General features: G+C 31.7%; 1 protein-coding gene across 3 annotated transcripts; it reads left to right on the top strand.

Moving 5' to 3' along the window:
- The first annotated feature begins 180 nt into the window (after positions 1–180).
- Positions 181–13,699, top strand: LOC130671875 (F-actin-uncapping protein LRRC16A). 3 transcript variants are annotated; one of them, XM_057475985.1, is made up of 11 exons: positions 181–636; positions 724–821; positions 909–959; positions 2,431–5,202; positions 5,636–5,656; positions 5,769–5,910; positions 5,990–6,239; positions 7,415–8,175; positions 8,246–8,488; positions 9,182–9,246; positions 11,130–13,699. In XM_057475985.1, exons 1-11 carry the CDS (start codon positions 600–602, stop codon positions 11,238–11,240), a joined length of 4,551 nt encoding a protein of 1,516 aa, XP_057331968.1. In that variant the 5' UTR covers positions 181–599; the 3' UTR covers positions 11,241–13,699. The 3 variants fall into 3 exon arrangements, with proteins under 3 accessions (XP_057331968.1, XP_057331971.1, XP_057331970.1); XM_057475988.1 differs by lacking the exon at positions 9,182–9,246; XM_057475987.1 differs by lacking the exon at positions 5,636–5,656 and having other exon boundaries at positions 11,130–13,698.
- Positions 13,700–14,153: the final 454 nt, after the last annotated feature.

Raw genomic sequence — 14,153 nt, 5'->3', positions numbered from 1 at the left:
AAATGAATGAAAATAAATAATTAATATAAAAAAAATTAATGCAGATAAATTCCACTGTATTCCGGTGGTTTATCATCACTCAGAATAATAATGACAGTTGACAATTTCGTTGGAAACTAAACGCGTTACATGGAATGTTACCCTTAGGATGTTATTACATATATTTATTTAGACGTTACCCATCGATGAGTCGCCGAACGTCGACTCTGCAATGTGGGAAAATTGTCAATGAACTTTTACCGTGTGTTTGTTAATTGATTGTCAGTTTCGAGAAAGTATTTTAGAAACTTGTGCCTTGTTTATTTATTTCAAATATAAACCACTCTAATAAATTAGGTCATTATGAATAAACAATAATAAGTAACACAAATAAATTTTTTAACATTAAATTCACTTGTCGCGGGCAACTATTTTACAATATGGCTGCCGATAAATTTTCATCTCCAGTAATTATTCATCTTAATAAAGGTGCAATCTGTCATGTACAATCAACTTATCGGAATGTTTTTCAATAAAAGCATACGTGCCATTTATAAATATTAGAAATGTGAATGTTATTTTAAATTTTAAATTTTAAAAGTTAAACTGTTACAGACAACATGTCAACTCGATCCCAACTTACTAAAGATTTGAATGGTAACATATATTATTAACCTATTTTTTTTTTTATATTTATATTGATTTTGAGTTGAATACTAAAATATTTCAATTAAATTATTTCAGAATCAGTAAAATCTTTACTTGGTAAACATGTAAAAATTTTATTAAAAAATGTTGTTAAGCTCGAGACGAAACCAGACAAGCAAGAAAACCGGGTTTTGGTAATTTAAAATTAATACTTTTTAAATATGTTGTAAATTATTTATTTAATATATTAATGATAATCATCTATTTATTTTTAATTGAAGGTTTTTTCTCCTTGTCGACTTTTTTTGTTAACTGCAAAAGTACCAACCAGGGTGAGTAATTTATTTATAAAAAATAGTGTAGTGTGTGACGAGGGGTAAAACAAAACGATTTCAGACCAGGGTAAAGTTGAGTGACATCACCCGCAGGTGGAAATCATGTTTCATTCTGAGTTACACACGATTACGTGCATTGGAACTCAAAGTTTCAGTGACAGCCAGTCAGTAGCAAGTTAAAGGAAAAGAGGTCTGAGATACAAAAAAAAGAGGATATTTTTGTGATTTTTTTTTCAGAGTACCTTCGTTATTAAGATTCTCAAAATTTGTGACATTATTGAGCATCATTTCAAGAATATTCTGATAAATTTTCATGAAAAAATATTGAAAAATAAGCCAGTGGTAGAGGGGAGAGACGAGTCACCTAAAAGAAGTCTCCATGCCGTAGGTAGGATAACTTATGACTGTCTCATTTGAAATCAAAAAACCAAAAAGATTTCTGTAGTACTTGAGTTTATCTTGGATTTGAACGAAGGAATAAACAAAATATACATTTTTGAAGTTTTTGGTAAAGGTGCAATCAAAAAACTCTGATTTTCGCCAAAAATTCTTCCTTTGTTTAATTAAAAAATGAGTAGTTATGGAAAAAAATTCCTTCGTTCAAATCCAAGATTAACTTATGTACTAAAGAAATCTTTGTGGTTTTTTTATTTCAGATAAAGCAGTCATGAGTTTTCCTGCCTACGGCATGGAGACTTTTGTTTGTGGTGACTCGTCTCTCCCCACTACCACTGGCTTATTTTTCAATATTTCTTTATGAAAATTTATCAGAATATTCTTGAAATTATTCTCAATAATGTCACAAATTTTAAGAATTTTAATAACGAAGGTACTCTGAAAAAAAAAATCACAAAAATATCCTCTTTTTTTTGTATCTCAGACCCCTTTCCCCTTTAATTTAAGACCAATGGTCTGATCAACTATTAGCGTAAGCGTCAATTTTCATTTTCCATTTATGATTCAGCAGAAACTATAAATACTATTTATTATTCACATTAATTTTCATAAAACTTAATCACAGAACTGTCATTTACATAAATAAAATCAATGGTCTGAAATTACTATTAAACAAATGACAAGTATCAGAATTTAAATTACAAAAGCCTTCAGTCAGGTTGCGTCTTTCTATTTTGTCCCATTGCAACCTGTTTATCAGAACAGAAAACTCTCCAAGTCCTCTTCGGCCAGAGTCTCTTTATTTCCTGAGATATAAACTCGTAGTGGCTGTGGTTAGATCCCACGCGCCATAAGAATCTTTGATCATACATCCGGTTAATGTCCACCCTTAGTCACTTGATTATATTTTTCGATTATCATCTGAGAAGTCGCGTCTACTCAGAGGTAGACTTCGATCCAGTTACTAATTTTTTTTGCTGTTTCATCTGGCTCTAGACACTTAAACAGAGTTTCAATGCTGGTGCAATAAAAATATTATCAATAATAATTAAATTATTTAAAAAAATTCCAGATTGATTGTCACTTCCATTATTTAGAAATAACATCAGTTGAGTCAAGAAGATCAAACCAATTATGTCTCACAGCCGGGGAAAGAACTTACAACTTTACAACAACAGGTGTAGGCGGTACAGACACAACCGAAGTAGACGCAATGATCGAAGCATTGCACACAGCTATACGAAATATATTTCCGACAGTACCATTAAATTACGTGATACGTAAAATAGATGTGATACCGGCTAGCAGATTGCAGAGTATTCGCGGCAGTGAATTGGCACGTAGTACCGAAGCAACAAGAACAACTGGGCCATGTGGTGGTTTTTCAACTCAATATGCCTGCATGTGTGATTTACATTGTGTTCAATATCGTGAAGAGGTAACATGGGACGTAGATACTATTTATTTATCACACGACACTAGAGAATTAAATCTTCGTGACTTTGATCACTTGGAGCAAAAAGATTTGGTACCAATAATATCAGCATTGGAATACAATACCTGGTTCACTAAATTACGAGTGTCCCATTTAAAATTGAGCCATGAGTGCCTCGAACGTTTACTCCACGTCGTACGCCGATCTCTTTCACTCCAAGAAATTTATTTAGATAATCTAGGCCTGAAATGGGATTTTGCGCACAAACTATCACTTGCACTTATAGCTAATAGTAACACAGTATTGCACACTATTGATTTATCAAATAACATGATCGAGGACAAAGGAGCCGCAAGCCTGTGTGCTATCGTCGCTAAATTAACCCAAGGCAGTCATCTAAGTGGTAGTCCAGGTATCGGTAAATTACCCAAAGGGATGCAAAAATTAAATTTATCCCACTGCGGATTAACGGGTAAAGGAATTGCACAAATAGCTCATGCGTTAAGTTTAAATCGAAGTATGCCAACTAGTTTACGTTATTTAAATTTATCGGAGAATACCTTAAAAGACGACATTAATAATCTATGTAATTTTTTGGCTCAACCCAATAGTTTAACTCATCTAGATCTTGCTGGCACAGATACAACACTTGAGTGTTTATTCGGTGCTTTACTACGTGGCTGTGCTACCAATCTAGTCCATTTAAATGTAGCACGGAATTCATTTACAAGTAAAAAAACCAAAGAAATACCTCCTAGTTTTAAACAATTTTTTACGGCGACCTTGTCGCTTAAGTATTTAAATATTTCGTACTGCAAATTACCATTGGAAGCATTGAAACATCTCTTGCTGGGTCTTGCATGCAATGAGAGTACCGTTGGCCTTGAACTGGATATGAGCGGTAATAATTTAGGATCACTGGGAGCGCATGTTCTCGAATCATGTATTCATGGTGTGCGTTGTCTCGCTTCACTTGATATATCCGACAGTAATATGGACGTTGATTTAGCTCAAGTTATCACCGCGATTGGTAAAAATAAATCATTGAAACATTTGTACATGGGAAGAAATACCGTCGGTATGAAAAGTAAAAATATTGCGGTTGTGATGGACGCTCTGGTACAGATGATACAAGAAGACGATTGTGTTTTACAGTCACTGTATATACCAGACTCCCGACTTAAAAGTGATCTCTACAGCCTAATAAATGCTTTAGGAAGTAACACGTGTCTTCATACCCTTGACATAAGCGGTAATCAAATAGGAGATCCTGGCGCACGTCTTCTAGCAAAAGCTCTGCAAATAAATAATCATCTCAAGACAATAATTTATGATAAAAATAATATAACACTACAAGGATATTCAGATATCGTCCATGCTCTGGAAAAAAATTACAGTGTACGGCACATGCCCTTTCCAATTTACGATCTCCAACCCTGTATGAAAATATCCGCCGAAAAAGCTGAACAGTTGGCTAAGAAAATTCAAGATATGCTTCAGAGAAATGTCACACCTTGTAAATATAGTCCAGGTCAGGCATTCAGACTCCAGCAGGGTTTTTTGTTAAGTTCAACCCAGCAAGTTGTTGATAGATTAGTCGTACAAACTCAGGATACTATTAAAACACTAGCTGCTGAAAGTTGTGATGCAAATAATGACATCAATCACGCGACCGGTTTAATCCAAGATGCCGATAATTCAAAGCAATTGTTGCCGCGGCTTCATGAAGTTCTGCAACGACGGGATGAAAATAATCCTATTGAAGTGAGACTTAAAGAAATAGCTGATAGTTTGTATAAAAATGTTACGGATTATTTGCAAGACTCATTAGAAGCGATCATTAAATGCGCAAACGATCACTGCCCTACGGTTATGTCACAGACGGTAACTCGCGGTGATGAAAGCGAGCCGATATCTGTTGAGGATGATCTGCGTAATGTCTGCAGAGGCAAGAATCAGTTAACCGGTGAATTTATTCACAGCGCAATTGTCGAACAAGCGGGCACTGATATTGTCAACAGAATAAATGAACTTAATCTCGCAGTTGCTGCTCATATTTCTGACAGGATAACAGACGAAGTCATTGAATCGCTGTCGCGTAGTTATAAAACCTTGATAGGAGACACTCATGATAGGACACGCTGCAGTACGCCAGATGTTTTACGGCCGAGTGTCAGTTCAACAAGCAGTGGCAGTGTAATTGGAATAGGAGGAAGCATGAGCATTGGCATCAGTTCCGATAATGGCTACGGTCTCGCTAATAAAATTTCTGCTGTCGATCATGCGGATAAAATTAAAAGAGATTCGTACCAAGATTCCGATATGGCGCATGAGTACGCAACACCTTCGGACTTATTTATTGGCAGCTCAATAAATTCTCAACATCCGTCAGACGATCAATCTCCTATGGTAATTTTATATTTTATTATTTATTTATTTTCTTGATGACAAGCGACTGCTGGATGTCAACTCTGAGAAAGTTGGTGGCGAAATTTGACGTCCTATTGACGGAAAATTCGTAACTAGGAGTGTGCGTAGATCGAATAATTCGAAAATTGTCGATTTATTTGTAGATGAAAATTTGAAAAAATTACTTGATACGAATATAAAACTGAGCAGCTTTTAAATGTTGAATTTTTATTTTTATTTTACACGTTGATTCGTATCTGAGCTCTAGTTTTTTCTGACAAAAATTTGAATTATTCGTAAAACTTGTAGTCAACAGTTACAAAGACTTAAGTTGTCGTCAAATTGATCGCAACTAATTGACACCAACTTTCTGACCAGAGTCTTTCTATCTTTAATTTATTAAATTATTTATTTTTCTGTAAAACGCTAACAGAAGTTGGATTATTTAAATCTCGTAAGTAAATAATTAAGTATTTTATTAATTATTATTGTTAATGAGTAAGTTTGTTTTATCTGTAACAATATTATTTATTAATTAATATTAATAATTTAATTGATTTGTTTAGGCCACCCCACACTTGTCCAATAAACGTAAAAATTTGCATGGAAGAAAATTACGTCCAAAGTCAGTGGTCGATTCTGTTGAAGGACTTTCAGCTGATGACATTCCAGATTTACTGCCTAGTTTACCAAAAGACAATACTGAAAGTAATTTTATTTATTTATTTAAATAATAAATATCAGTTGATAATTTTAAGTAATAAAAATAACTCAATATTTTATTTAGCCATTTCAGAAAATGAACATTCATTGACTGAATCATTGGATTCAATATCTGAGCTTCCTAATAATACGGGACAGCAATTGCAGCATCTCGTTAAATCTCGACCACGACGAACAAAAACTCGTGCTCCGTCACGACCTATGTTACGCACAGACGTACCAAGAGGTTCTCTGGGTCTTGGAGAAGGTCTTGATGTATTTTTTCGACCTACTACACCAACAACTCCTCTTATTTCTCCAACTAGCGATGATAGGTAATAAAAATTGGTTCAGTAACAAACTATCCGAAGACAAAATAACTGCGACAAAATATCCGGAAAATTAAGAATCAGTTGACAAAATATAAATTCCTCATACAAGTATTTTTATTGCCATAAGTAGGTAGAGCCCCACTTCTAGACCATTACCTGTATGCTATTTATTTATTTATTACGCCAATCGGGACTATACATCATCTTAACATTAGTTAATTATAATATAATATACAATTTATGAGATAATAGGGCGGCAGTGTTACAATTCTACTCACAACATCTCTACTCAAAGGAATTAAATATAACTCTACTCACTCACAACTTTACTCAGCCTCAACTCTACTCACGTATTTTAGCCTATCGATAAAATGTAGAGTTAAACCTGAGTAAAAAAAACTGTTAAGTAGAGTTGAGGCTGAGTAAAGTTGTGAGTGAGTAGAGTTGTATCTACTTCCCTTGAGTAGAGATGTTGTGAGTAGAATTGTAACACTGCCAATAGGGCTAGATTGTTATACAATATTGAATTTAACTGTGTGTGAAAGAAAATAGAGAAAATTGGTTGCTTGAAAGTTACAGTGTGTGATCAGCTAGTATTTTAATAATCGTTTTCTAATGCAAGAGCGAAAATTCTGGTATGACCCCTGGAAGAAGTTGACATCATTATGCAGAGAGTTGACTAGATTGCATATCCTATTCTTAGGTCCATTTATCACATAGTTTTTGTTGGATTTGGTGGTTTTTAGGATCCTGCATTGCCTGAGATTCAGCGCGTTTGGTATAAACTCGAAATCATTCATGATTTCCGGGGAATCTATTAATCCATTGGATAGCTTGAAAAAGAAGGTCAGGTCAGCTATTTGCCGCCGATATTTCAAGTCATTTAGTCTGCGTATCCTTCGCACCTCGTCCTGTGACAGCGTCATTTATATGCCTGTTGCGATACAATAAGGTTTTGCAGAACTTATATTGCATTCTTTCCAGTGTATTGATCATCAAATCTGTAGATGGAGACCAGATCACTGATCCATATTCTAGTATGTAATAAATTTTTCTTAAGGATATTTTTGTCAGCGGATATTTTGTCGTGCGGTTATTTAGTCCGGGATATTTTCTCGCGGCACCTAAAAAAATGATTATTATTAATAATTATAAATTAATATATATTTATTTTACAGTTCTTTGCATACATTTCCGACTGACGGTAGTCCTAATTTATCATTAACAAGCCAACGTAGTTTTCAACCAGAGACAGATAAAAAACCTCATGGTTGCAGTTCGCCTATTCTTAAGACTCTTCTTGAGCCTACACCACGTTCACGGTCTAGTGATAATTTTGAAAAATTTTCTCCGCTTGCTGGTCGTCGTTCACAAGGTGATACGCCGTTAACTGCCTCGCCATTAGCACGTCGAAGTGCTGCTGAAAATTCACAGTCTCAAGAACCGGATTCTCGAAAAATCCGAGGGATTCACACGGTATCAACATCTGGAAGTCCTTTGTCAACACCAACTACGCGTCTGTCACGTGAATTATCGAGTAATGATACTCCAGAAATATCACCGGATGCTATTGCAGCGGGTGATAATCATAAATCATCAATTAGAAGCCACGGCAGTAGTATTTTAAGTACCTCTATAGACAACGAAAAATTAATAAGCGGCCAACCGACGAATAAATTCCGATCGATTTCATCATCTATCCAAGAAACTCGAAGCGCATTAAATACAACACACTCGGAAATTTGTCCGTCCAATGATCAAAATAAGCAGCAATCTAATGCTAGTTCTTTTAAAGCCTCAAGTAAAATAAATTATAATCTTAGTGGAGAACAGTCTAGAAGTAGTTCAAGTATTAATACTGCGAGAAGTAGTAAACCTTTACCACCAGCTACTGCACCAAAACCACGACCATGGAGCATGACTGGGGATAGAAAATCAGGTAATTTTTTAATTTAATTGTATTTTAAATCAATGTTTATTTTATTTGTAATTTATTTTTATTTATTCAGGTGAATTTAATAATTTATTAAGTGACGGTTCGAGTCCAAATACATCGGCAGGAAATACCCCAGACTCAGGTGATGCGCTGGATGAGTCAACTGACAGTGGAGTTAGTGGACCGGCTTCTTTACCGCCTACACTTTCAGCAAGTAGTACTGCGAGCTCATTAAGTAGTAGCACTGTTGAGAAACGATCTGTCAGAGAACTTGCCGCAAGTTTGAATAAAGGAAAAACAGATCGTAAAGAAAACGGTACTTGGAAAATTATTATCTGTAGAATTAGGGTACAAGTAGCAAGTGGCAACTGCTCCATTTTTGGACATTTAATACTTTATTTTAATTTATGAAGAAGGATAAAATAAAATTTCCGTTTTATTTTTGACCATGGGATAAAAGTATCTTTGAAAAAATTTTAAAAATTGTCTTTGCGTCTGTTACAAATTATTTTATTTAAGGGTTTTCTCAGACAGTGCCGCCACTTTTTAAAAATATGCAATGACTCATCAGTCATAACCGTATTAATATTTAATTAATTGGCTAAAAAATAATTACTTACAATTGTTATCAATTAAGAGTTAAAGGAAATTTGTAAAATAAATTTTATCCCAATTGATATCAACTGTAAGTAATTTTTTTAAAAATCTATGACAGCGGAATTGTTCTTTTTTCTATTAATGCTTTAATTTTTTTTAATTAATTGATAAAATTTTGATACACTTGTGTCAGTTGAGTCATTGAAAATTTTTAAAAAGTGGGGCCACTGTCTAAGAATGGCCTTAAATTTTTCGTGTCCAAAACTGGTCATAAAGTGGCCAAAAACGGTACATCTACCCCATATACATTTTATTATTATTATTATTATTTAAATTATTTTATTAGTACTCCTCGCTTTCATTTTTATTTAAATATTATTTTGCTATTTGTTTTTTTTTTATATTATTTTAGAGGAATCCATACCCATTGCATGGAGATCAGTACTTCATCGTTCTGTTGATCGTACAGTAAACAAGGTATTTTTTTTTTTTTGTTTGTTTTATTTATTTATTCATTTATTTATTTACGCTGTCTGCATTTTAAAATTTTTACATATCATTCATAATTAAATCCCAGTAATTTTTGTAATTCATTAATTGTTTATATAAAGGGGCAACCCACAGTCACTACGTTAGTTAGTTAGTTCTTCAATAACGCATTGGATAACCCACCCAGCCGTTACTCCTTGACACTACAGCGACGAAATCTCCCCATGACAAAATTTCCCCAGGACAAAATCTGTTGAACACGATCTCTATAAACGAGATCTTATAATAATCGATGTAATTATAATGATTTCTACACTCACGACCGGTGCACGTAGAATCACGGTGAGTGCACCGTGTAACCACCGTGATTCCAGGGTGTTTCCAGGGTGATTCAAAACCGTCAGGGAACAGAAGACCCGAACATTTATATGCTGAGTTTTTGCAAATCCGTGGACGGAAGAATCCTAATCGGTCGATCATTTTGCGATTTTTTAATGCAGGCAGCACCATTAGCAATCCAAATGTGTTTGCGCATAATTTGTGGAAAAGCCTTGATGACGAGATCCCTGAACTGATGCAATTGCGTTGGTTGACAGTGATTTATGTAGATCTTAGTTTCTGGGAATGACATGTTCACTTGTTTAGCAGTAAGATTAGGTTTTTCTTTCTTAGCACTGATTATTTTATTACAGATTATATTAAATACAATTTAAATTTAATTCCTTATTAAAATCTTTACTAACTACCAAGAAGACTTCTGTAGAAATTTCGTCGACTAGTTTAAGATTCTGTACTTGGACCAATTCACCACCCAATTTTTTACGTCGGTATCCATAGAAGGGTGGGCCGAAAATCCGCTTTTTTTGAATTTTCATTATTAATACCAAAAATATTTTTCCTCGTACAAAAAAAAAATTTTTCGGAAATCAAAAAAAATTATAGGTCGATATCTTAGGCTCGCCAAATCCCGCTAAAGTTAGAAGTTGTCTAAAATTTTTTTTTCCAACACATTTTGATCGAAAATTTGATTCTCTACAAAAAAGGTTCTACAATAAAATTACGTAAAGTTGATAGTTACTCAGATAATTGCAATTTTGCTCTAAAAAATGAAATTTTTAAAGATATTATTACTTTTTCAGGGTCAAAAATAAATTTTATCATAAAAATTTCGTAGGAAATTCAATTTTCTAAAAAACAGACCTAATAAAAATTTATTCAAAGTTGATAGTTACAAAGATAATAGCAATTCTTGATGAAAACCACCAAATAACGATAAATGTGACTATCTGAACATAAAACTGCCAGTTTCTGAATAACTATAAATTTCAAGTTTTTACCAGAAGACCAATTTTGTAAGAAATTTGATTTTCCATGAAATTCATATGATAAAATTCATATTTTACCCTGAAAAAGTGATAATATTTTGAAAAATTATATTTTTTAGAACAAAATTGCAATTATCTCAGTAACTATCAACTTGACGTAATTTTATTATAGCAACTTTTATGTAGAGAATTAAATTTCCGATCAAAATATGTTGGAAAAAAATTTTTAAACACCTTCTAACTTTAACGGGATTTGGCGAGCCTAAGATATCGACCTAAAATTTTTTTTGTTTTCCGAAAAACTTTTTTTTTGTACAAAGAAAAATATTTTTGGTATTAATAATAAAAATTAAAAAAAAAAACGTATTTTCGGCCCACCCTAATCCATAGCAGTCTGCTCTCTTAGGATTTTGTTTAATTTTGTTCTGTTTATTTTTAAAATTATTTATTATTTTCCTGTCATCAAAATTTCATACTCCGGTGTCTAAAGATAAATTACCATATAAATATTTGTAAATTTATAATTAATAATTTAATTACTTACAGGAGCAAGTACCGAAAAAGGATGAAGACAACCGGATTAATTTTAAGCTTAGACGAACATCATTTTTACGCGATTCAAATTTCAATTATGACAATGATGTTGTTGATGTTTGACACATATATTTTATCGGTATAAACTTACATTCCATAATTTTTGCATCTGTGCCATTTGCAAGGAAAAAAAAAAACGATGTCTATAAATAATTTTAAATTGATCAATTTTATAAAACGGCGGGTTTTATTTAACTACAAGCCTAGTCAATCTTCCATGCAGCTGCGCTCTTAAAATCTGATTTAAATAATTGTTATTATTATTATTGTTTTTTTGTTTTTGTTTTAATTATTATGACAAATCCTAACTATAAAAAAAAGTTTAAATTCATAATTGCAATATTATTATAATAAGTAATTAAAAATATTTAATATTGTAGTGAATATAAATGTATGAATGATATGGGACTTTTAATTGCAATTAAAACAAAACAAATGAATAATAGTTAACAAATTATATACACATATTCCGTGAAAAAAAATTTTTGAAAAAATGTCGAGTCTTTTAAATTCAAAACGCGACACAACGACCAACTTTTTGTAATTTTTCAAAATTCAAGGGACAAATTAATTAAGAGGAGGGTCTGTAGTAATTTTCGTTAAAGTTTTACTGTCAAAAAAATCCTCTAAATGAAAAATTAAGAACGAGGTTCGATGCATTGCTCTATAGTCTAAAAATGTTCAATTGCTTAAGAGAAAAACGTGGACAGTTTCCATGTACTGCGCAAGTGCCACAGGGATGGTAACATTCGTCAACTTGAGTTTGATAGAGAAAAAAGTTCAGACCCTTTTAATTACTGGATACTATAATTGAGAATCAGTTTTTTCTGCGCGTGCACTGAAAAAAATTATAAAATTTATCATTTTTAATGGAAACTCTTAAAAAATATAGAAGAGTATAATACAGTACTAGTTGACCTTGTACCCAATCAGGGAACTAGTACCCGATTTCTCCATGAATTTGTAGATCTACTTAGTAAATATACATATAGAAATACATGAGTGATCGGACACTAGTTCCCTGATCGGGTACTGGGTGTCTTATTGACTAAATTTTACTAAATATCAGTATTCAAATACATGGAGTAATCGGGTACTAATTATCTGATTAGGTACTGAGTCTCTTACTTTACAAAAGTTTAAAAAATATTTAACCCATAAGGGGAAACGTCACTGGAACTCTTTCTCACTCAGAAAAATATCTTTGTTGCACTCGTAGAATAAATGAGAATTTTAAAACAATTTTTCTCGTCGACGAATTAGTATTTTTGGCAATAAGAAATTTTTAGCCCTATGTTAAGGTTTTAAAAAACTCTAAAGACTATTTTAGGCTTCCAATGTTTGTTCGTGAAATAAATTTCATTGAAAATTGGTTGGCATTATCCCTTAAATTCATTTGTAGGATACAGCCTAATATTCTAATGAAAATATCATGCGCCTTTGCTTTAAAAAAAAAATATGTCACCTGTGCATCGAGAATAGACTTATTTTTTAAATGCACAGTAATGTAGATCTACATTACTGTGCATTTATTTGTAAAACTTCTTTTTATGAGTAACACTTTTTACTACACATAATTTTTTTCAAATGGACATAAAAAATTATGCATTTGAGGGTAAAAAAGTTGGTCATTGTGTCAGGTTCAAAAGTTTAAAATAAACGACTTTCAAAAATTTTTTTTACACGAGATGTTACGTTAATTTTATTAATACATTTAATAAAATTAATAAAATATTATTATACAGTACATACGTTCATGATATTTAATATAACATGTACATAATAATATACACGATATAAATTTTTAAGCATTATTATTATTATTATTATTATTATTATTATTATTATTTTAAACGTACGAATTAATAAAAAAACGGTGGAATCGAGTCAATTGTTTCAATATAATAAGCAGTTTATGATAAACGTAAATAAATCTTAGCTGCGCTGTTTAATTATTTTACTTCAATGAGACTTTAATTAACGTAAATAATATTAATATATTTATTAACAATCAAACAAACTAAAGTAACAAAACAAGAACAAAAAAAATAATAATAATAACGGGATCGCTATTGTGCCAAAAAGTTCCCGCAAAATTATCAAGTCTCATTTTTGAAAAAATTTGTATTATAATTATACACATTTAACATTTATTGTACTTGTTTTTTAAATCTATTTATTTATAAAATCGCAAAAGACTTGGATAGCGTAAAAACGGGTCCATTTATTATGAACAAATTTTAAATATTACAATCAAGTTTTAATTATTTACAAGCATTTTTTATTTTTTGAAATTATAAACTAATTAATTGTTTTAATATTTTTACTTAATTATTTATAATGTCGATGTCATTGATGAATTTATTTTTATTTATGTAAATAATATGATAATGTATTTTTTTTTCTATTTTTTAATGTCACTTATTTTTGTCAGCGAGTTTTTGTATTTTATGATGACGAGTTCATTATTACTTTATGATAATTACATTAATAATAGTATAGAAGAGATCTATAATCAATAAATCATATAATAATATTTTCTGTTGTTAAGAGTTATTTGTCATTACAATTACCTATCATTTTAATTAGTAATTAAAGCCTTTAAAATAATTTGATGTTTAAGGGGAAGCTGATCTGAGATACAAAAAAAAAGAGGATATTTTTGTGATTTTTTTTTTCAAAGTACCTTCGTTATTAAAATTCTTAAAATTTCTGACATTATTAAGCATTACTCCAAAAATATTCTGCTAAATTTTCATTAAAAAATATTGAAAAATGAGCCAGTGGTAGAGGGGAGAGACGAGTCACCTCAAGAATAAAATTTTCCATGCCGTAGGCAGGATAACTCATGACTGCTTCATGTGAAATCAAAAAACCAAAAAGATTTCTTTAGCACATAAGTTTATCTTGGATTTGAACATAGGAATAAACAAAATATTCATTTTTGAATTTTTGGTAAAGGTGCAATTAAAAAAC

The sequence above is a fragment of the Microplitis mediator genome, chromosome 7, assembly GCF_029852145.1.
Source record: "Microplitis mediator isolate UGA2020A chromosome 7, iyMicMedi2.1, whole genome shotgun sequence".
Classification (NCBI taxonomy): Eukaryota; Metazoa; Arthropoda; class Insecta; order Hymenoptera; family Braconidae; genus Microplitis; species Microplitis mediator.
This window is presented reverse-complemented; position numbering and strand designations above follow the sequence as displayed.

Excerpts from the sequence above, each read along its gene's own strand:
- LOC130671875 (XM_057475985.1), top strand. The coding sequence starts at position 600 with ATGTCAACTCGATCCCAACTTACTAAAGATTTGAATG. Across the intron at positions 5,911-5,989 it reads ACCAAAAGACAATACTGAAA|CCATTTCAGAAAATGAACAT; the intron begins GTAATTTTATTT and ends TATTTTATTTAG. Across the intron at positions 6,240-7,414 it reads TCTCCAACTAGCGATGATAG|TTCTTTGCATACATTTCCGA; the intron begins GTAATAAAAATT and ends TTTATTTTACAG.